This window comes from Argiope bruennichi, chromosome 9 (assembly GCF_947563725.1).
Source record: "Argiope bruennichi chromosome 9, qqArgBrue1.1, whole genome shotgun sequence".
Taxonomy (NCBI): domain Eukaryota; kingdom Metazoa; phylum Arthropoda; class Arachnida; order Araneae; family Araneidae; genus Argiope; species Argiope bruennichi.
This window is the reverse complement of record NC_079159.1, coordinates 34,104,629-34,124,926: the sequence shown is the minus strand read 5'-3', so window position 1 is coordinate 34,124,926 and position 20,298 is coordinate 34,104,629. Positions and strand designations below refer to the sequence as shown.

Here is a 20,298-nt window from a genome sequence, read left to right as displayed (position 1 = left end):
TATCAATAGCTTTTAATTTGATAAATTATTTATTACAAATGATATTCATGAAAGAAGTAATATAAAAATTCTTATCAAAAATATATTTTAAAAATATTATTTTATATTTCTTGAAAAATATTGAAAGTGTTATCTAATTATGGTGTTATTTTTCAAAATATTGCCAAAACTTTTCCGAAATAGCATAAATCTATTGTTATTAAACAATATATTTTTTGACTGATTGTATGTGTTTTGCAGTAGAGATTAACTAATTTAATAGAAATAATTTTGATTATTACAAATTTTGCACATTGATATGAAATGAACTAGAAGAAGCTTACACTACCATAAGTGATTATGAATATATTCATGAACAATATGCAAACTATAAAGTTATTTTTCACTTCCTATGAAAATACATTTCATTTTCCAAATGTAATTTATCGACACTTTTTATTTTTATTTTTCATTTTATATGTGTCTGATTTTTTTGAGCCGATTAGCTCACAAGTGGTTAAGTCCCGTTTAGAACTTTATAAAACAAGAAATAAATAATTTTAAAACAATAATCGCAAAATCCAAAATTAAATTTTCCAAACTTGGGAATTCCTAAAAAAAAAAAAAAAAAAAAAGATTAAAACATGAGAAGACATTATACAAATATTGCGTTATGTCAAAGTAAATAACAGTAAGCTCGTGTTCATGCATATAATAAAAGCTGTTTCTTCTTATGGGGTTATTATAAATGCATTTCTGATGTATTCTAATGATGATTAGGTGTGTGCCAAAAGTGGCGTTTACACCGGTAAAAGCTCATAAATAAAATTTAAAAAAATAGAATTTAAATAACTATCAAAGGACTAGATTTTCAAAAGCATTTTTCATGATTTTGTGTACTAGAAACTATGCATATATTATAAAAGTATGCAAGCTTACGGTTTTTTTAAAGTTAGAAATATACATAATAATTTTTTTTTGTCACTCGGTCAGGAACTGCCCCAATTATAGTTCTGAAAAATGCCAGATACAAAATTGACAATTATCAATGTTGGTTTTAGAAAATTATGTTTTTTAGTCTCAAGACCAGAAACAAAGGAGGCTGAAATATCTCTCACATGAAAGAAAAACTTTGATGGAATACTTATTGCGTCTAAATTGCTGAATCAAAAATAATTCACGAAATGTATATCATCCTCATTTTTACCCACTCATTGTTAGTGCAACTGAAACAAGGCAGGGATTAGAGTCAACTTAAAAAATTGAGCATCTGCAAGCACAAGCAGCTGCAAGATTTAAAACAGCTGCGCAAGCAAAAAGCTTATTACATTTCAATAAACTTACGAAAAAATAATATATACCACTGATAAACATTTCTCTGTATTATGAAAAGAAGAAAAGAAAGCCTAAATTTCTTTGTTTCCTAATGGAAATATTTAATATAATACAATATAACAAATTTATTTTGAATACAAACCATGTCTGACTTAACCTTATTGTGAGCTAAAGGGATCAAGTATGTAGAACTAAGCAATTGTAATATAGCATATTTGTGTTGTGCGGTTTAAGCAATTAACGAGCCTTAAGAAAATGGTGTTATTTAATAAAATGATTAGTGCCGAACAACAAAACCGTACAATCAAATCTTAGAACAGTACAAGTGTATTTATTTTTCGCTTCCCGTGAATGTTTGTTACTGACAAGAACTGTTTGTTGTGAGACCTGTGTGCTGAATCATCAATACATAAAGTGTGTAATAAAATAGCACTTAATTGTTCAATAAATTTATTATTGTGCTAATGTTAATTTGTTTCATTAATGATAAGCTTCAACACACCTTTTCGTATAGTTATCTATTATATTCATTAAATAATTGTTATATAAATTTGATGCCACTTTTTAGTAGTATCATTTGACGTTAAAAAAACTGCTTGTATTTGAACGGTTTGATAACACATGCTCTTGAACAGGTAGATAAGACTTGAATCTGAACAGCTTAGTAGCAAAACCTGCTTCTTCTCTTTTAACACATGAATTGCCATATGCCAAGAATGTGCTAATTAGACATTTTTTTTTCTACTTGGCAGGCGAATTAGGATTTGAAAATCCATAATAAATTATATTCGATTAAACCTTCCATTGCATTGAAGCCTGCTCTTCCTATGAGAGAGATTGATGTAAAATTGACTCGCCTCCGTATAGGACATACACATTTAACTCATAAGAACCTCATTCTCATTTTTGGAGAAAGCGCGTCCGTATGTCCGATTTGCATTACTAATTTTACGGTTACTCACATTCTGATCGAATTTCCTTGTTTTTTTCTTTATATTTGACAACTTGCCTTTTTTTAAAAAAGTTGCGAAGTTTACTAAGTTTTTTTAGTACACATTCTGAAACACATCCATAGTAAAATTCCTGTTTCAGTTTTATTTTATTATTAGTTTTAACTTTTAATCATATATATGGTGCAGTCCAGCAAAATATGGCTCTTGCGCCAATAACCCCCCCCCCCGAAAAAAAACTGAACAGCTTAATTACACTTGAGATGGATTAAAAAGTAGACAAATAAGGCAATTCTCTAGAAACCGCTCAACTTTAGGGATTACTAAGCTCTCAAAATTGTCTTGGGGTATTTTGGAAGTTATTTAATTTTGAGCTTTCAAATAAAAAAAAGGCTATGTACGAATTTATTTAAATTAAAATTAAGTATTGTTTTAAGTATTATTTAAATTAATTTCGGAACATTATTCGAATAACTTTCTTAATAAATTAAGATTTGCAAGTTTATAGTAAGTTAATTTATAATTCTAAAAAATAAGTTATTCTTTCTGATTTAAAAGAAATGTTCGATTAGATAATTAAATTTTATTAAGATGTATTAAGAAAAGTTTCGTCATTTCTTTTACGATTTTCTTTAAAATTAATTATAGATTTCATTTGTGCATTTTTCTATATGTATTATACTGAGCCACGTTTTGTAAAATGATCTGCAACCAAGCATTTTGCTGTTTTGGAAATTGATTCTTAAAATTACTTATACAAAAACTAAATTAAAATCAATAAAAAAATTACTTGAATTTTCATAAGGAAAAGGAATTTTGGTATTCAAACGCTCCGAGAAAGTTCAATACAACCCTGAGTAATATTTATACTAAACAGTTGTAGGAATTTATTACAAACAGCATACTCGAAATATAATGTTTAATACGCCAATTAAGAATCGCCGAAAAATCGCGAATAAATTATACTATACCCTAGCTACTATTGATACTAATTACTATAGGGGGCGAAAAATTATCATCTCTACGCCATTATCAGAAAGATTCTTAGATAAAATACTGTGTCATATGCACGAATCATAAGCAAGTTTGATGAGAAAATTAACATAATTAATATGTTGTTAAGAATATGACTTGTCTAAAGCAAAAAGATTTTGAATTCATAGGGAAAGTCCAAATCTAGTTCTAAGAAATTTCCTTGTGTTAGATGTATAGTTCGAAATCAAAATAAGTCTTTTAAACAAGGTTTTATTCATAAAGTGCAAGAAGAATGACATGAAAAAATATCATAGACAGACATCGCAGAAATCATCAATATTGAGTCGTCAGAGTTCTAATTTTGATATTTTAATGGCAGCATCACGCACAACAATTCCATACTGCAAATCATAGTTATAATAATGTAGAATTTTTATATGAAGTAGCTACCTAGTGAATCTGATTCTTGGACTTGCTTTTTTCAATTTCATAATGGGAATCACTGTTCGTCTAAAATAAAAAAGAAGTTGAACCAAAAGATCGTTCACACCCATCGTATTAGTGAGAATTTCTCTAATAACTATTGATACAGCCACTTCTTAATCACATGTCATCACCGAATGTGTGATCGTAGTCATGCTTGAGAAATTAAGACAGAGTATAGATGTAGCTGTAGCAGCTGTAGATTTAGCTATAACAGCTGTCTGGTGGATCTGATTTTTGGTCTCGTTGGTTTTGATTTAATGATGAAAACATTGTTCGTCTGAAATAAAAATAGAATTGCTCCAAGAGATCTTTCATACCCATCGTATTAGTGCGAATTTCTCTGATAACTATTGATAAAGCCACTCCTTATTCGCATGTCGTCACCAGACTTGTGATCGTAGTCATGCTTGAGAAATTAAGACAAAGTATAGATGTAGCTGTAGCAGCTGTAGATTTAGCTATAACAGCTGTCTGGTGGATCTGATTTTTGGTCTCGTTGGTTTTGATTTAATGATGAAAACGATTGTTCGTGTGAAATAAAAATAGAATTGCTCCAAGAGATCTTTCATACCCATCGTATTAGAGCGAATTTCTCTGATAACTATTGATTGACCCACTCCCAAATCACACTTCACCCCCGAATGTGTGATTGTAATTATGCTTAAGAAATTAAGACAAAAGAAAAATGTAGTAGTAGCAGCTGTCTGGTGGATATGATTTTTAGCCCTGTTTATTTTTAATTAATGATGATAACCACTAATCGTCTATAATAAATAGAATTGCTCTGAGAGATCTTCCATATAGGGCGAATCTCTCTAGTGACTATTGATAGAGCCACACCCTAATAACATTTCGGCACCGAATGTATGATTGTAATTATGCTTAAGAAATTAAGACAAACGATAAGATATTTCGTAAGTGAAGAAAGATAAAAAAAATTTCCTTCCATTATCTTAAGTGTGGAAGAATTTAAGTTCTGAATCATAATTCCTGTTATTATTATTATTATAATTCCTATTATGAAATTATTATCTTAAAGATTCATTCATCTGTTATTTAATTAATAATAAATCTCTATCAAATGCGAGTAAAATTTCTGATTCATTTATCTTTATTGGGATAAAAAATAACGATTAAATTTACCAAACAGAAAATATTCATATGCAATTTTTTTGACTAAAACATATTGCTTCATTTGTGAAATGTATATTTCCCATGCATCTGCATCAATTTTGATTTCTTCATCTTTTAATTGTCTGCTTTTACTAATGAGTTCTTTTTTGGCTGACTCCAACAATTCCTTAACTTGAGTTGCTTGTGTCAGTAAACAGATTCGATCCAATTCTTTTCCGTTTAAAAATTCGTTGATACTTCTCTCACTCCAGTCAGCTTTACTTTTTCTGTCCACGGAAGCACTTTTCCAAGCTTCAAAAGCATCTTTCTTCAGAAAACTGTTTATTGGATTGTAGTTTTCGATACATCTGTTGAATCGATGTTGTAGCTCATTTCTGGAATATGAGTTTGTTTTTGTTTGTGTCTTAACCCATGCTCTAACGCATAAACTCATGCAATAAATATTTCTCAAATCTTTGAAATATTTCATGTAATAATTCACGAAAAAAAATTCCCTTGCTTTATCTTCCAGAACGTGAAAGTCACATAAGTTTTCGTAAATTAATTGATAACCTTCGATTTGAGCAGAGATTCCAAAACATATTCTAATGTAATCAATCAAAGCTATGTCCAGAACGAAAAGCATCGATTCCTGCTGAACAATTTCACTTAGATCCTGTAATGAGAGAAAAAAAAAGTTATATGGTTGGCAAGTAAGGTTTGGTAAGTTCATGAATTTCGATTAGCAGTTCTGTAAGCAAAAAATGGCAATAACCTTGTTACGATATTGTCCGACATTTAGAATATCGAACGACACCTTAATAACTTTCCTATACTTTAACCAAACTTCTGTATTATTATAAAGCAATTAATCTCATGTAGTGGAAGTTGAGGATATATATATACATATATATGGTAACATATATTTTAGCAGTTGCGTGGCCGAAGAGAAGATACTTTTGAATTTTTAAAACTTCCATTTATTCCATCCCAGGAGGCTTAATTTATGCACAAGATTAAGTGGTAAGAAATATGTCAGTTTACATCGCGACACGAGAGCAAAATACCGCGAAAGAGAGAGAGAAAAAAAAGACCGAAATTTTTCTCTTAGTGACTTTAAAATGAGATTTTGCCGCCCTCCTGGCCTAGGGATAGCGCATCTTCCCTGTGATCTGGGCTTCCCGGTTTCAAATCCTGGTTCGGCATGGTTGTTCTTTACCCTGTGTTCTATCTGTGAAGTGTGTGAAAGAGTCCCCCTGTAAAAAAGGGTTGTGCAAGCGAGTGTGTGAGTTTCATCTTCATATGAGCTAAAATCAGACTTCTGCCTTCGGGTGCTAGGGGTCTTTACCCTCAGAAGCTACTGCGCCCCTCTTCCCCCGATTTTTTGGACTTGGTTTGAATTGGTGTTCAATCGAAGGAGGGTAAGCAAAAACAACAACATAATGAGATTTCGATGGGAATTTTTTTGACACACGTAGATTTCGGTAAGGACATTTTAGGTATCTTTAAAAGAATATGGTAAACATTAAGGATTTTTATCCCTTCATTCAGAGCACGGGAAATGCTGAATTTACAGTTTTAGAGAGCGTGTGCAGCATTAATTAAATAAAAATCGTGGTTTTGGATCAGGAAGTAAGAAAACATTTTTTAGAATTAAGTTAATATGGGTTAAATTACGATAAAAATTTGGAAATTAATTAGGATTTAAATTAAATTAAGAGATATCATTACACACTTATATATATATATATATATGTGTGTGTCTCTCTCTCTCTCTCTCTCTCTGTGTGTGTGTGTGTCTCTCTCTCTGTGTGTGTGTGTGTGTGTGTGTGCGCGTGTGTGTTTATGTCTGAGTAATAATTTAAATTTATCTACGTACTACAATTAATTATTTTCTAATCACTGGAAATTAGGTTTTAACTTACGAATTGCACAAGCTTTTATATTCCTATGCCATTTCAAAAATGCTGTTTCAGCAAATTCCGTCTATATCTATATAAGTTTAGAATATTTAAAAATGATTTTTGTTTCTTGCTTTCTACCTTTCATCTCTGTTCCTGATTATAAAAAGAATTTTTCAAATGTATTTTATCAAATGTCTTTCCTTAATCATGGCGGTACAATATCATTTAAATATTTTTTTTAAACTTTTAATGTCAGGAAGTGTATTTTAATGGTATTTTATGCATAATAGAATTCTAAAACTGTCCCCTGCAAAAAGTTTGAAATTTTGTGTTTTTTTAAAAATATTAGCAAAATTTATTATTATTATTTTTATTTTTAATTTGGCATTTTTTAATTCCCTAAGGCTTTTTTAAAAATGTTACTTTTTCTACAAATTTTTTTCAGGTAGTTATTGATATATTTCGTAAAACATGCTATAGATTTCCTTATACTAATGATATTTAATTTTTTTATTTCTGAAATTGTAAAACACACAAAATTCTCAGAAAAATGCCTTAATTTTGACTTAGAACCTTTAAAAAAATTACTATACGTTTTACTGATAATTCCATATCAAGTTTCATAAAACATACATTTTGGAACACGTGTAAAAAATGTCATACCTCTCTTTCAATCTTTAAAAATTCAGAGACATTTGAAAAATGGTATGTAAACGATAACACAGCATGGAGAAAAATGAATTTAAAGTTTTTATTCATCCATAACATGATATAAAATGCATTCAATTTGCCTGTAACTTTTTCAAAATGTTAATTAACTTCTAAATTGTTTAAAATAAAAATAATTCAAAAAATATATTTTACCTGTGTAATGAATGTGTAAAGAAATACCTACGAATGATCTCTGTTTCACAAATCTTAATCATAATAAAAAAAAAAATGCATATTTCTGAGTTAATTAAATGCATATTTCTGTCACAAATATAAATTAACAACATGTATAAAAAATAGAAACAACTTTATTTTCAATATTTTAAAAGCCTTAGTGAGTATGAACAGAAACAAATCTCTAAATAAATAAATAAAAATAAAAAAAGCTTCTAATTTAAAACTTTTATTCGTATAAAGAAAGTATTTATGTAGACAAAACAAAGTGGCTTGCTTCATTTCAGTTTAACTATAGCGATTTCAATACCATTAGCGAGCCACAGAAAAAATAATAATTCATTTATTATCGGGCTATGTTCCAGCAGACGATCAAAAAAGTGGGCGTGGTATTATAGTTTATTCATTTGTTATGTATCAATAATTCATTAATAAAAAATACAGACACAGTTCTAAAATCGTGCAGGCACATATAGAAATATTTAATTTATCATATGATCTAATAAAAAAATTTCAATGCTTTGATGATTTTTTTTTTTTTGGCACCATGTCGCTTTCATCATGGAGAAAAATAAAAATGTGGTTTCTATTTATTCAATTTGCGCAAGAAAACCATTTCACATAATAACATCATATAATTTAAAGATAACAGTTTGGAGAACAATAAAAAAGTTAATGGTAACTAAAAATATCAGTAAATCAAACATCAACATAATTTGTGTAAAAAAAAAAAAAATTATATGATATAGTTTTAGACCATGGAACGAAATTTCTAGCAAGTCAAAATTGCAGAATAATATTATTATAAAAGACGATAAATATAATCATGTACGGAAAAAGAAAGAAAATAAAAGAAGGGAAAATTCTATCCATTGACAAAGTTTTAAAGCAGCTAACAAATAATCCCATTTGTTAAAGAAATTAAATTTATTAAATCCTTTAAAAAAATTATAAAACTATAACTTAGCACATGAATTGATAATAATTTTAATTTGGTCTCAAAATTTGAATAAATCCAATATCAAGATTAGTAAAAATAGTGAAAATTGTGGCGCCATCTACTAGAAGATATCAGAAACAAAAGAGAAATGAAATATATAATTTAATTTAGGATTAAAATCTTTTAAACAAAAATAATTATACAAATATATTCAAAGTAATGCAAAAAGGAAGCACCACAAAATCAAAATAATTATTCTAAAAAATTAAAATTATATAATTATTGAGAAGTTTTCACAAATCGAAATATTAGCCACAGCACCATCTATTGTAAGAAATATACATATAATATAATTTATAACTTCTAAATTTAAATATTTAAAAAATATTAATAATTATGCAAATGTATATGAAATAATAACTATGTACCGTAAAATCATTATTACTTAAATAAAATCATAAATTTTTATTTATACAGAAAAAAGAAAAGTTAAAAGGGTACTTCTACCACCATGCGCATTTCGTAAAATTTTTAAAGTTATTAACAAGCAAGTCAATGATTATAACATCATTGCATAGCAAATAAGTTATAAGTTATAATAAGGTTTTTGGTGCATCGAGATATTCTTCCTTCTATAAGTCTTCTATGTTATTCAGTACTTAAGTTTTCAATTTCATTCATCATGCTCAACTTCATTAGAAAGATTCTTGCATCTTAATAAGCCGAACATGTATAAAGCCATGAAAATAACACGGCTTCAATACCAGCTACAATTTAATGTACATTAATGCTTTGTTAAGGAAATCATGAATCGATTTGTACCTTAGAAATCTGACTGAATTTTAAAATAATGCTTCTCGACAAGCTGGAAGGCAAAGGTCATCTGAAGTCATTCTTTTCATCTAAGTTACTATTTTCAAATTCCTTTCAATTCTTAGAAAAAACCTTATGATGATTTATGATCTTCTCAAAACATTCCCTCATACTCTCTGATTAATTCCCCCCCCCTTCTTCCCGCATAAAATTGAGGACCTTAGTTAAGTTAGTTAATTAGTGAATACATTGCATGGCGTTGATAAACGTTGGTTGGTTATATATATATATATATATATATATATATATATATATATATATATATATATATATATATATATATATATATAAAGTAACTCACTTTTAGCGTTTGCAAGGCATCCAGATTTGCATTCCTAAATTCATAGAGAAGCATAACTATTAGCAGAATATCCGCTTCTTGAATAGCTTTAATAGCATCTGGGGAGTAAGAATTTTTATTTGAAATATCTGCTTGAACAAAACTTATTTTCCATGTCGCCGTGTGGAAATTTTCAAGACACTTCAGAACAGTAAAACATGTGCTCTTCCAGTTTACATCGGAATCTATGATAGTAACTCGAAAATCTAATTTCTTATCCATCTTAACTGCAAGTGAATCTAAGATTTTGACTACAGCCACAACATCCGACGCAGCTCCTCCTCCAACTGAACATATTTTTATTTTTTCCTTCTTCATTAGTTTTCGCAGATAACTGAAATTCTCTTTTAAAGCATTTTGAAAATGAAATGCAACTGCACTTGATAAAATCGGACTGTTTCTGAGAACATAAACAATTTTGTAATACAATGATTCCTTTAGTAATTTCACAGTTTCCCCGTCGAAATAAGGATGATCAGAATTTACATAGGTTCCAAAATATATGTTAAAACTCTCTTTGAATATTTCATAATACCGGTTGAGGTATTCAGCGTTGGGTCTTTCTGTAAAATCTAATAATTTCCTACCAGCTTCGAAATAAATCGAGAAAAATTCGACATCATGCATAGATGAATTTTGAAAGGGCGGAATATCGCCAGTTTCTTCCATTTCCACAATAAAATTTTCCAATTGATATGTTTCAGTCAGAATAGATTTACTGTCTTGCTTACATTTACGTACAGCATCATTTTTTTATGAGGAATAAGGAATTTGTCACCATCATTGTAGAAATATTTGAGAATGACATTATGTCTTTATTCACTTTTTGTAACTCTAAATAATTTCTTCAGTTATAAAAGATCACCACCAGAAAACAACATTCCGCAAAATTTCTTATCGGAAAAATCGGCTGCAATGTCAGCTTTAGAAGCCTTTTTTGAAAAATTCGATGATTTTTATTTTTTAAAAAAGGACGAATTGGTTTTTTAAAAATCAAATCAGGTTAGACTTGAGATTTGTGTTAGTAGAATCCTAAATAATCGAGTTTCTTTTGCATCCAAAATTCAAAGTGCATTCAGTAAAACCTTGTAAATTTATTTCGAAATACATAGATCATTTATATAAAGGAAAAAAAGAATTATATGTTTTATAATCATGATAGAAAAATGTATTAGTTCACCCACGGTAACTCAAACTAGCATTTCGTTTAGAAGTTGTCCGTAATTTATTTATGTATTCTCTGAATATTTTTTTTAAAATAAATATTAAACTATTTTTTTAAAGTTTTCCTAGCTTTGCTTTCTGAAAACTGCAAACTGTTTTAAAATTAACAATTTTGCAAAATGTTATAAAAGTTCTTATTATCTAAAATAGATGGCGCTAGCGACTAAGCTCATTTGAATCTGTTCTCGGGCCACCATTCTCTTCAAACAGTCATAGAATATTATTGAACTTCGAAAATAATTTTTTAAAAAAAATCTTTCAAATTAGATAATTTTTATAGCCACGAAAGAAAAAGAATGAAAAATTTCAAGGTTTATAATAAAATTATCCATATTTTTTTACGAATGGATAAATTATTTAAAATTATTCCTTTCATACTTAAATTAATTTTTAAAGGCCTTATAGTTCATTTAACGAACATTATTTTCTCTTATCAACGATATTCGATAATATTTATCCTCATAATTTAAATGGCATTTTTATCATATAGAAAATTAAAAATGTTTTAAAAATATTATTAAATTGTTTTTTTCAATTGTTTTATCAAATTTTAGCTATCAGTTTTTATCAAGGCAAAAAAAATTTTTCACGTGATGAGCTTACGCATGTTCCTCGATACGATTTGACTTGTTAGGATAATTTATCATACGATTTTTTTATGACCCTTTAGAATAAATTAAAACAATACATCAATTTAGGTTCAAATAGATAATCTGTTATCAGTAAACTCTCTTATCAAGGATATCCAAAAATATTTTTCCTAGTAAATAGATTGATATACAGCTGAGACATTTGAATGTCACCAATATGGGGAATTCCCTTGTTAACAATCACGTGAAATTTGTTTTCGAATAAAAGGAAATGTGAAATAGATTGTAGCAGTTATCATGGATCTATTTATCAAATAATTATACATAAAAAATCACTGTGGATAAGATTTTTACCGGAATAAAAATAATTGAAGAAAAAGAGAGGCATGCTGGGAAAAAATATTTAAAAGCGATACCAAAATGCAGTCAAACTAAAAAAAAAAAAAATTACTTTTTTTTTTTTTTTTTTTTTTTGTAAATGAAGTATAAAAAAAAAGAAAGGATTGTCTCACAAGTATTTAAAAGAATCATTTCTATTTTCTGATTTAATCATAATAAATCTCCGTGTTTCAGAAAAAATATACTTTTGGTATTATACATGTCTGTTATCAAAGCATTTCAAAATTAGCATTAGTTACTTGGGCGAAATTGGAGATTCGATCTTGATGTAAATATTGCAAATTTCTGTTAAAATTTGGACTAAATAAGTATAAGGGAAGTCTGTCTTTCAAAATTATCATTAGTTACTTGGGCGAAATTGGGGATTCGATCTTGATGTAAATATTGCAGATTTCTGTTAAAATTTGGACTAAATAAGTATAAGGGAAGTCTGTCTTTCAAAATTAGCATTAGTTACTAGGGCGAAATTGGAGATTCGATCTTGATGTAAATATTGCAGATTTCTTTTAAAATTTGGACTAAATGAGTTTAAGAGAAGTCTGTCTGACCTTTCATGGTCACATGAACATAGTAACTCCGAAATGCAACCGCCTAAATAAATTTAATATTCAGGTTTCATAACAAAGATTGAAGACCCGTATCAAATTGAAAAAAAAAACAATCTGTCATCGGATGCACTGCCCATTAATTGATTATCCATGTACATATGATAATTAAAAGCACAAAAAAGAGGATCGAAAAAAATCTATATATGGTGACACTAAAATTGTTGGTCTATATTGAATTTTGGGCAAAATCGATAAAGAGAAGCAACACTTAAAATGCGTTATCTATCTATTCTCTTTTCTATGTAATGTTATAATGAACCGATGACCGATGTTAAAAAGAAACTAAACTTAAAGTGTTTCTCATTGTGCTATACGAGAACATATCTATCTATTCTCTTTTCTATGTAATGTTATAATGAACCGATGACCGATGTTAAAAAGAAACTAAACTTAAAGTGTTACTCATTGTGCTATACGAGAACGTTCAACGGCAGTTTTTTCACTTTCTTCGCATAGTTTCGCTTTCTTTTTGTGTATTTTACGAAAATATCAAAATTTCTGTAAAAACTGCTGAAGTTTTTTTTTTTTTTTCGTTCCATGCACATTTATTAAACGCTGTTGAATTTAGATTGCTTGTTTTCAAGTATGAATTTTCATAACAATAATGCTGAATGACTACCGATTTTTTTTTTTTTTTTAGTTTCAAAAAGATGAGTGACAAATAATCTTTATTCTTGTAGAATAAAGATTGATACATTTCTGCACATCTACGTTTTTCTGCAACCTACGTTTCATCTACGTTTTCTACGATGTTATGATTTGAAATAGACATGCTTCATTTATTGAAAAAACAGTTTTTCATGGTTAAAATATGTTAAAGAATTGTTAATAATTTTCTTTTTTTATCTCACAAGCAGGAAATATTTTATATTATTATATCTACATTTTATATATTAATTGATCTATATTTTATATTTAGTTTACTTTTTTCAAGAATGAATTTCCATAACAAAAATGTCTAATGATTTTTTTTTTATTTCAAAAGATAAATGACACATTCATTATCTTCATTCTTTTAGAATAAAGATTAATAAATTTCTGCACTTCCATGTTTTTTTTTTTTTTTTACTTTTTTGAAATATTTTTTCTGAAACAATTTTTTACTCCTTATATGCTTATTGACAGATATTTTAATTTGAACTGGGCATAATTCTTTTCTTTAAAAAAAAAGCGGTTTCTCATTAAAAAAAATATGTTGAAAGGTTGTTAACATCTTTTTTAAAAAAGTCTCAGAAACACGAAATATTTTATAAGACAGTACAACTTTCTTCAATTTTTGCAACATTGTAAAATAATATTATAATATCGTGCAATATATTGTACTGTTTTGGGGTCAAATAAGCAATTCTCTTCGATTTATCAGAAAAAAACTTCCGGTACTTTTCTGCTTAACTCTGCCATTTTTTTCCCGCCATATTTTATTTCTTTCTCCTTGCATATTCCAGGAGAATGGAAGAACAAATGGCACGTGACGTCACTGAAACTCTCGTGGAAAGCGAGATAACACGAGATTGATGACGTGGAAAAGAAGGAATGCTACAGATGTAAGGAAAAGAAGTGGAGGGAAAGATATCGAATATTGATGCACTTGCCCATCTGTTGGAGCTAATCGAAGCCCGGGAGAACAAGACAGGAAAGAAATTAGCACTCGAGAATTTCACCATATATGTCATCCCGAGATATATTTCCATTTCTGTAGAGTGTAGAGCGGCATCACGTGATTTTCTGGCCAATTTGAAATTGTGAAGAGAGATGGCATCTCTCTTGCCGGCTGCTGCTGAATGTCGTTGAAAAGATTTTTTAAATATATCATTTCGTTTATTTATACTGTAGGAGACATTGCCACATCAGTAATCTTCGTTTATGATGTTTTTGGAACTGTTTCAACGTAATAATGATTCTTTAGGGATATTAATATCATGAATATTTCAGATAAGGCCATTTAAGTTTCCTTTTTCTGAAAGATACGAGAAATGAATAGCATGTTTTATGTTCCTCTTCTTTATAAAAATACTATCAATTTGTTTTATACTTGATGATTTGTATTAAGTTATAGATTGTCCTCCAAAAACTTAAAAAAAAACACATAAAGATATTGTATTATTTGCATGAAAGAAAGCAACATATGAAAATTGTATTTGTATGTAGACGTTGCTTTAGCTTGTTAATTTATCAGTAAATATATATATACATACATGTAATGATATTTTAAAATCCAATTTAAATAATTTCCTAATTTTTATCTTAATTTAGCCCATATTAAATTAATTCTAAACTTTTCTCTCATTTTCTAATCCAGTTCCCACTCTTTATTTAATTCAACACGCGCTGTATAAAACTGCCGATCTCAGCATTTTGACAACTCTGGGATAAAAATCTCTAATGCTTACAACATTTTTTTAAAGATACCTGAGATTCCTGTCTTGAGTCGACACGTGTCAAAGAAATACCTATCAAAATATGATAGTGAATTAATTGACCGATGGGAAAAATTTCGATTTCTTTTTATCTTAGATCGCGATGTAAACGGACATCAGTTTTATCATCGCTTTTTGTACATAAAATGCCTTCCGTAGTGAAATAAAACGAACTTAAAATTTTAAAAGTCTCTGCTTCGATTCGGCCACGCAACTGCTAACATATGCTTATATACATATACGGTGGTAGCTTGGTTTTAATTAATTCCACCGAACTAAAATCGAAGCAAATATTTTCATTTGAATAAGTGTCAATCAAATTAAATCAAATCAAATCAGTTTTATCATCGCTTTTTGTACATAAAATGCCTTCCGTAGTGAAATAAAACGAACTTAAAATTTTAAAAGTCTCTGCTTCGATTCGGCCACGCAACTGCTAACATATGCTTATATACATATACGGTGGTAGCTTGGTTTTAATTAATTCCACCGAACTAAAATCGAAGCAAATATTTTCATTTGAATAAGTGTCAATCAAATTAAATCAAATCAAATCAGTTTTATCATCGCTTTTTGTACATAAAATGTCTTCCGTAGTGAAATAAAGCGAACTTAAAATTTTAAAAGTCTCTGCTTCGATTCGGCCACGCAACTGCTAACATATGCTTATATACATATACGGTGGTAGCTTGGTTTTAATTAATTCCACCGAACTAAAATCGAAGCAAATATTTTCATTTGAATAAGTGTCAATCAAATTAAATCAAATCAAATCAGTTTTATCATCGCTTTTTGTACATAAAATGTCTTCCGTAGTGAAATAAAGCGAACTTAAAATTTTAAAAGTCTCTGCTTCGATTCGGCCACGCAACTGCTAACATATGCTTATATACATATACGGTGGTAGCTTGGTTTTAATTAATTCCACCGAACTAAAATCGAAGCAAATATTTTCATTTGAATAAGTGTCAATCAAATTAAATCAAATCAAATCAGTTTTATCATCGCTTTTTGTACATAAAATGTCTTCCGTAGTGAAATAAAGCGAACTTAAAATTTTAAAAGTCTCTGCTTCGATTCGGCCACGCAACTGCTAACATATGCTTATATACATATACGGTGGTAGCTTGGTTTTAATTAATTCCACCGAACTAAAATCGAAGCAAATATTTTCATTTGAATAAGTGTCAATCAAATTAATTCATTTTTGTATATTCCAAAAAATTCCAAAAATAAAATTTATTGAAGATAAATATAGTGCTTAATAACAAAAATAATAAGAAATTAGTGCATTTAACTTGCCTTTTATATTTCCATACCCTTTTGAAGACTTTCCTTGGTGTATGGGAAATAGTTAGGAAGGTCGAGGGGAGAAAAAGGAGCAGATATTATCACTTGGATGTGATCACAACCTGACAAACTTTATCTATGAGTCTGTGGAGAAAGCTTATAAGCCAGTTAACAGCTACGCTGCATGAGCAATTGCTTTTGTATCGTGGTCATGTTAATGGGCTGCGAACCACAAGGTCATAGGTTCTATCCTCGCTCATCGCAATCCGCCACAAGTCTAATGCAATACTAGATTGATAAAATGTTTTTTCCTAGAATTATTGGAAGAGCAATTTTATATGTAATGCCACTTCGCTGCACGTTTTAACGGAACAGTGGACTCTATTAGACACTTCTGGGAATTATTCAGTTATGGTTATGAAATTTTTTATGCATATGTATTAAAATATAAACACATTAAATTTCTTAAAAAACATTTTAAAATGATATACAGGGTGTTTATTTAGTCCCGGACCCATTTTGATGTTTAATAACTCATAAAATAATAAAGATAGATTAAAATTAATAACATAAATGGTTAAATAGACTCAAAAAGTTTCATGACCCTTGTCAATGAACTTCCACGTGTGCAACCTTCGTCGCACGGAGAATATCAAGTCGATTGTCAATTTCACGCCAGGTAGCGGCAAGCATGTCGGCATCCACAGAGCCTATTGCGGTTGTAATTCTGGCTTTTAGGTCATCAATGTTCGACACTCTCCTCCTGAAAACGTTGGAGGATCTTTTTGGTAAATTCTGAAATTTCTCTGTGCTTGCACTATTGATTTCGTTTCTATGAACCACCATAAAATCTGTGCTTTCTCTTGTATTGTATGCATTCTCCTTAATATCCGCTCGAATAAAACATCACATACAAAAGTACTACATAGAACAAACACATCAAAAGTAAACATAACATTGCAATAGTTGCCAAAAACAAAAGAGAGAAAAATGCAATTAATAAGCAGACGATATTTAGAAAAGTACAGATATTTAGACTGGAAAATGAAATTATCTGAAATTAACCACACGCGCAGACGATACTTACAAAAGTAAAAATATTCAAACCTGAAAAGGAAAATATATGAGTTATTCCATCAATAAATGCCATAAGTTTGTTTATATCTTCATTATTTTATGAGTTATTGACCATCAAAATGGGTCCGGGACTTTATAAACACCCTGTATATTAATTAAAAAAAATTTTTAAAGATATATGATTTTAAAAATTTCAACATATCCTAGGCGACATAAATTTTAATTTCTTCTATTATTTTTTTTTCTTATTATCCAATGTAAATTTATTTAAAACAAAACTCTGTATAATTTTACAATTCCAATTAAATGCTACTTTTTTAGAAACACTTTTGCGTACACTTACTGAATTTTCATAAGAATTTTATAATTTCCTGAGCTGAAATTGACTTTTAACTAGCTGAAAAAAACTTAAAACATAAAATACATACCCCATTTTCTTTTAATGTTTGACCGAAAACTTTATTATCGATTTCATTTAATTTCTTCAAAAATCAAGACACCTGGAACATTTCAAAGATATTTTAATCTAATTAAAATATCATTTTGAGAAAAGTCGTACCTTTTTCCCTCTTAACCCTTCAAAGATTTTTTTTATTGAACAATATATATTTTTTTATTGAACATTTCATAACACTATTTTAGTTGAATATAAACATATATTTTGGTGATGAAACGATAAAAATAAAATGGCACGTTTTCGTTCATTTTTCCTTATTTCAAAGTCCACTGTCCTTTTAAACACTTTGTGAACAGTTTCTTCAAATTTGAAATGGCGGTTTGGCCCTGGAGTTTGATAAGTGGTGGATTGTTAGTGGGTAAGAATTTTAATGTTGAAAAAAACTGGACTTTTTAAGAAATATATATTCTAAAGGTGATGGACGAAAACTAGCAGATCCGCTTTCCTGTTTTTCTTACTACATCGTTGTTGACTTCGGTTATCGCCTTTAGTTTTCGCTTACTTTTACCGCATCTTGATCTATGTCGGCAAACTCATTGAATCTGGCTGTTTCCCAGCTTTAGAAAACATAACTTTTTCAATATTAGTATTAAACGCAATTTGTAATATGCTTTTAATTTTTATGATTCAGCTCTCACTATTTTTATTATTTCACCAAATCTTTCATGCACTTGTGCCACTGTTAAGATTATGATAAAAATATTTCACAATCTTACCTTACTTTATGAACAAATATTTTCTTCTTTAGTAAATAATTCCAAGGAGAATTTTTTTACGTCCGTTTTTATTTAGAAACAAGCACACTTTTTAATCTGCACATGCAGCAAACCAATTAATTAGAAATTAATTTTATTAGTTTTTGTGTGCTTCCCCCTCAAATTTAAATGGTCCTAAAAAGTATCTAAGACCTTTCAAGGGTGTACAGTCTCTTTTCTACCGAAGGCACAGAAGCATTAAAAAGAGTGAGCAGGCCCCCAAACACTAAAAGGAAGGGAATGATACATAAAATAAATACTATAAAATCCTATTATGAAGGAAAATCCATTGTCATTAGTTCAAAGGATGGAGACAAAAAGAAATGAATGGTTTAGCTGCTGGCCGAAGAGTGAAACAACCTGGAAGAGGATAAATGGATATCAAAAAGCAATGCTCCAGCAAAAAAAAAAAAAAAAAAAAAAAAAATGTTTTATTTAGTTTAAAGTGCTACACTTGAAATTAATTTTTATCTCCAGTAACACCTAATATATTGGTAAGTCTATCATATTTTAGAACGACTTCAGTAATAGAATTAATATCTGTTTTGGTTAATGATATTAGAATTATTTCAAGTGAGGGAAATATCTTAAATAATTCATATGATTTCAAGTAACAGTGTGAAAAAACAATACTCAATAAAACAGCAAGATAATATGAAAAAAAAAACACAGAAAATATTTCAGAACGCGACTACACGTACACGCACACACTTTGAATAAAAAATGTTTAAAAAATATTAATTTTGTGATTTCAAAGTTGAACATGAGCCACAACAGTTATTTATTTATTTTTTAATTTCTGTCATGTTAAAATGTTTTTATTAATTTTTTTCATATGCTTCTAAGCAGAAATTATTATGGAAAATGAAATGCACCAGTTTCTGATTATTGTAAGGACAGGAAATTATTTCTAATTCCAGAGCATGAAATATAAAAGAAAAAGGAAATTTTTAAGTTAGCCCTCGCTTTAGGTTTAAAATTCAACTTCATATTCTTTTCTTATCAGGCAGACAGTGAACTTTTTAGAGAATCCATATAAATAACTTTATTACTTCCGCACGCCCAAACGTACAGTAAATCAGTGGAAACCAGTCCCAAGCTCTTTAGTGCTCAAAAAAGGTGTTGTAAAAAGGTGTTATCTTCTCTCCCCTGCAAAAGAGTGTAGACTTTGGGCAACGTCATGAAGATTTTTATATTTAGATTCCCATACATGAGGAAATAGCTTCTTAACCCCTTACCTGCCAAGGATAACTTGCGAGATTCGGTCCCCAGTGCCACGTATATATACGCCAGGGGCAGTTAAAACATTGACGTAGGGAGACGTATATATTCGCCCGCGGCAGGCAAGGGGTTAATATAATAAAGAAAACCAGTTCTTGTATACTAATAGCATGGCATTGGTAAAACTTGGTTTCGAAATATAGATCTTTGGCCCGAATCTGGCATACTTCTTTGAAGATTTATCCTGCTGATTAATCTCTGGCATGTGGTTAATTTTAAAATATCAAAAAATCGAATATATATTCTGGACGCCTTTCTGGCGACTGATTTTAGAAAAAAAATTGATATAGAACTACAATTGTAATCTCAAGATTACATACTAAATTTCATTTACTTAAGCCAGCCGCGTTTTTTAGCTATTGACTTTACATGCATGCGAAAAGGCAGACAGAACAGCATGTGAAAAGATAACCAGAATAC

The 20,298-nt window shown here is 29.2% G+C and overlaps 1 protein-coding gene across 1 annotated transcript; it reads right to left on the bottom strand.

Moving 5' to 3' along the window:
* Positions 1-3,512: 3,512 nt before the first annotated feature.
* Positions 3,513-10,504, bottom strand: LOC129983623 (uncharacterized). The gene is made up of 2 exons (XM_056093159.1): positions 9,742-10,504; positions 3,513-5,514 (listed from the first exon to the last, which is right to left on the bottom strand). Exons 1-2 carry the CDS (start codon positions 10,447-10,449, stop codon positions 4,837-4,839), a joined length of 1,386 nt encoding a protein of 461 aa, XP_055949134.1. The 5' UTR covers positions 10,450-10,504; the 3' UTR covers positions 3,513-4,836.
* Positions 10,505-20,298: the final 9,794 nt, after the last annotated feature.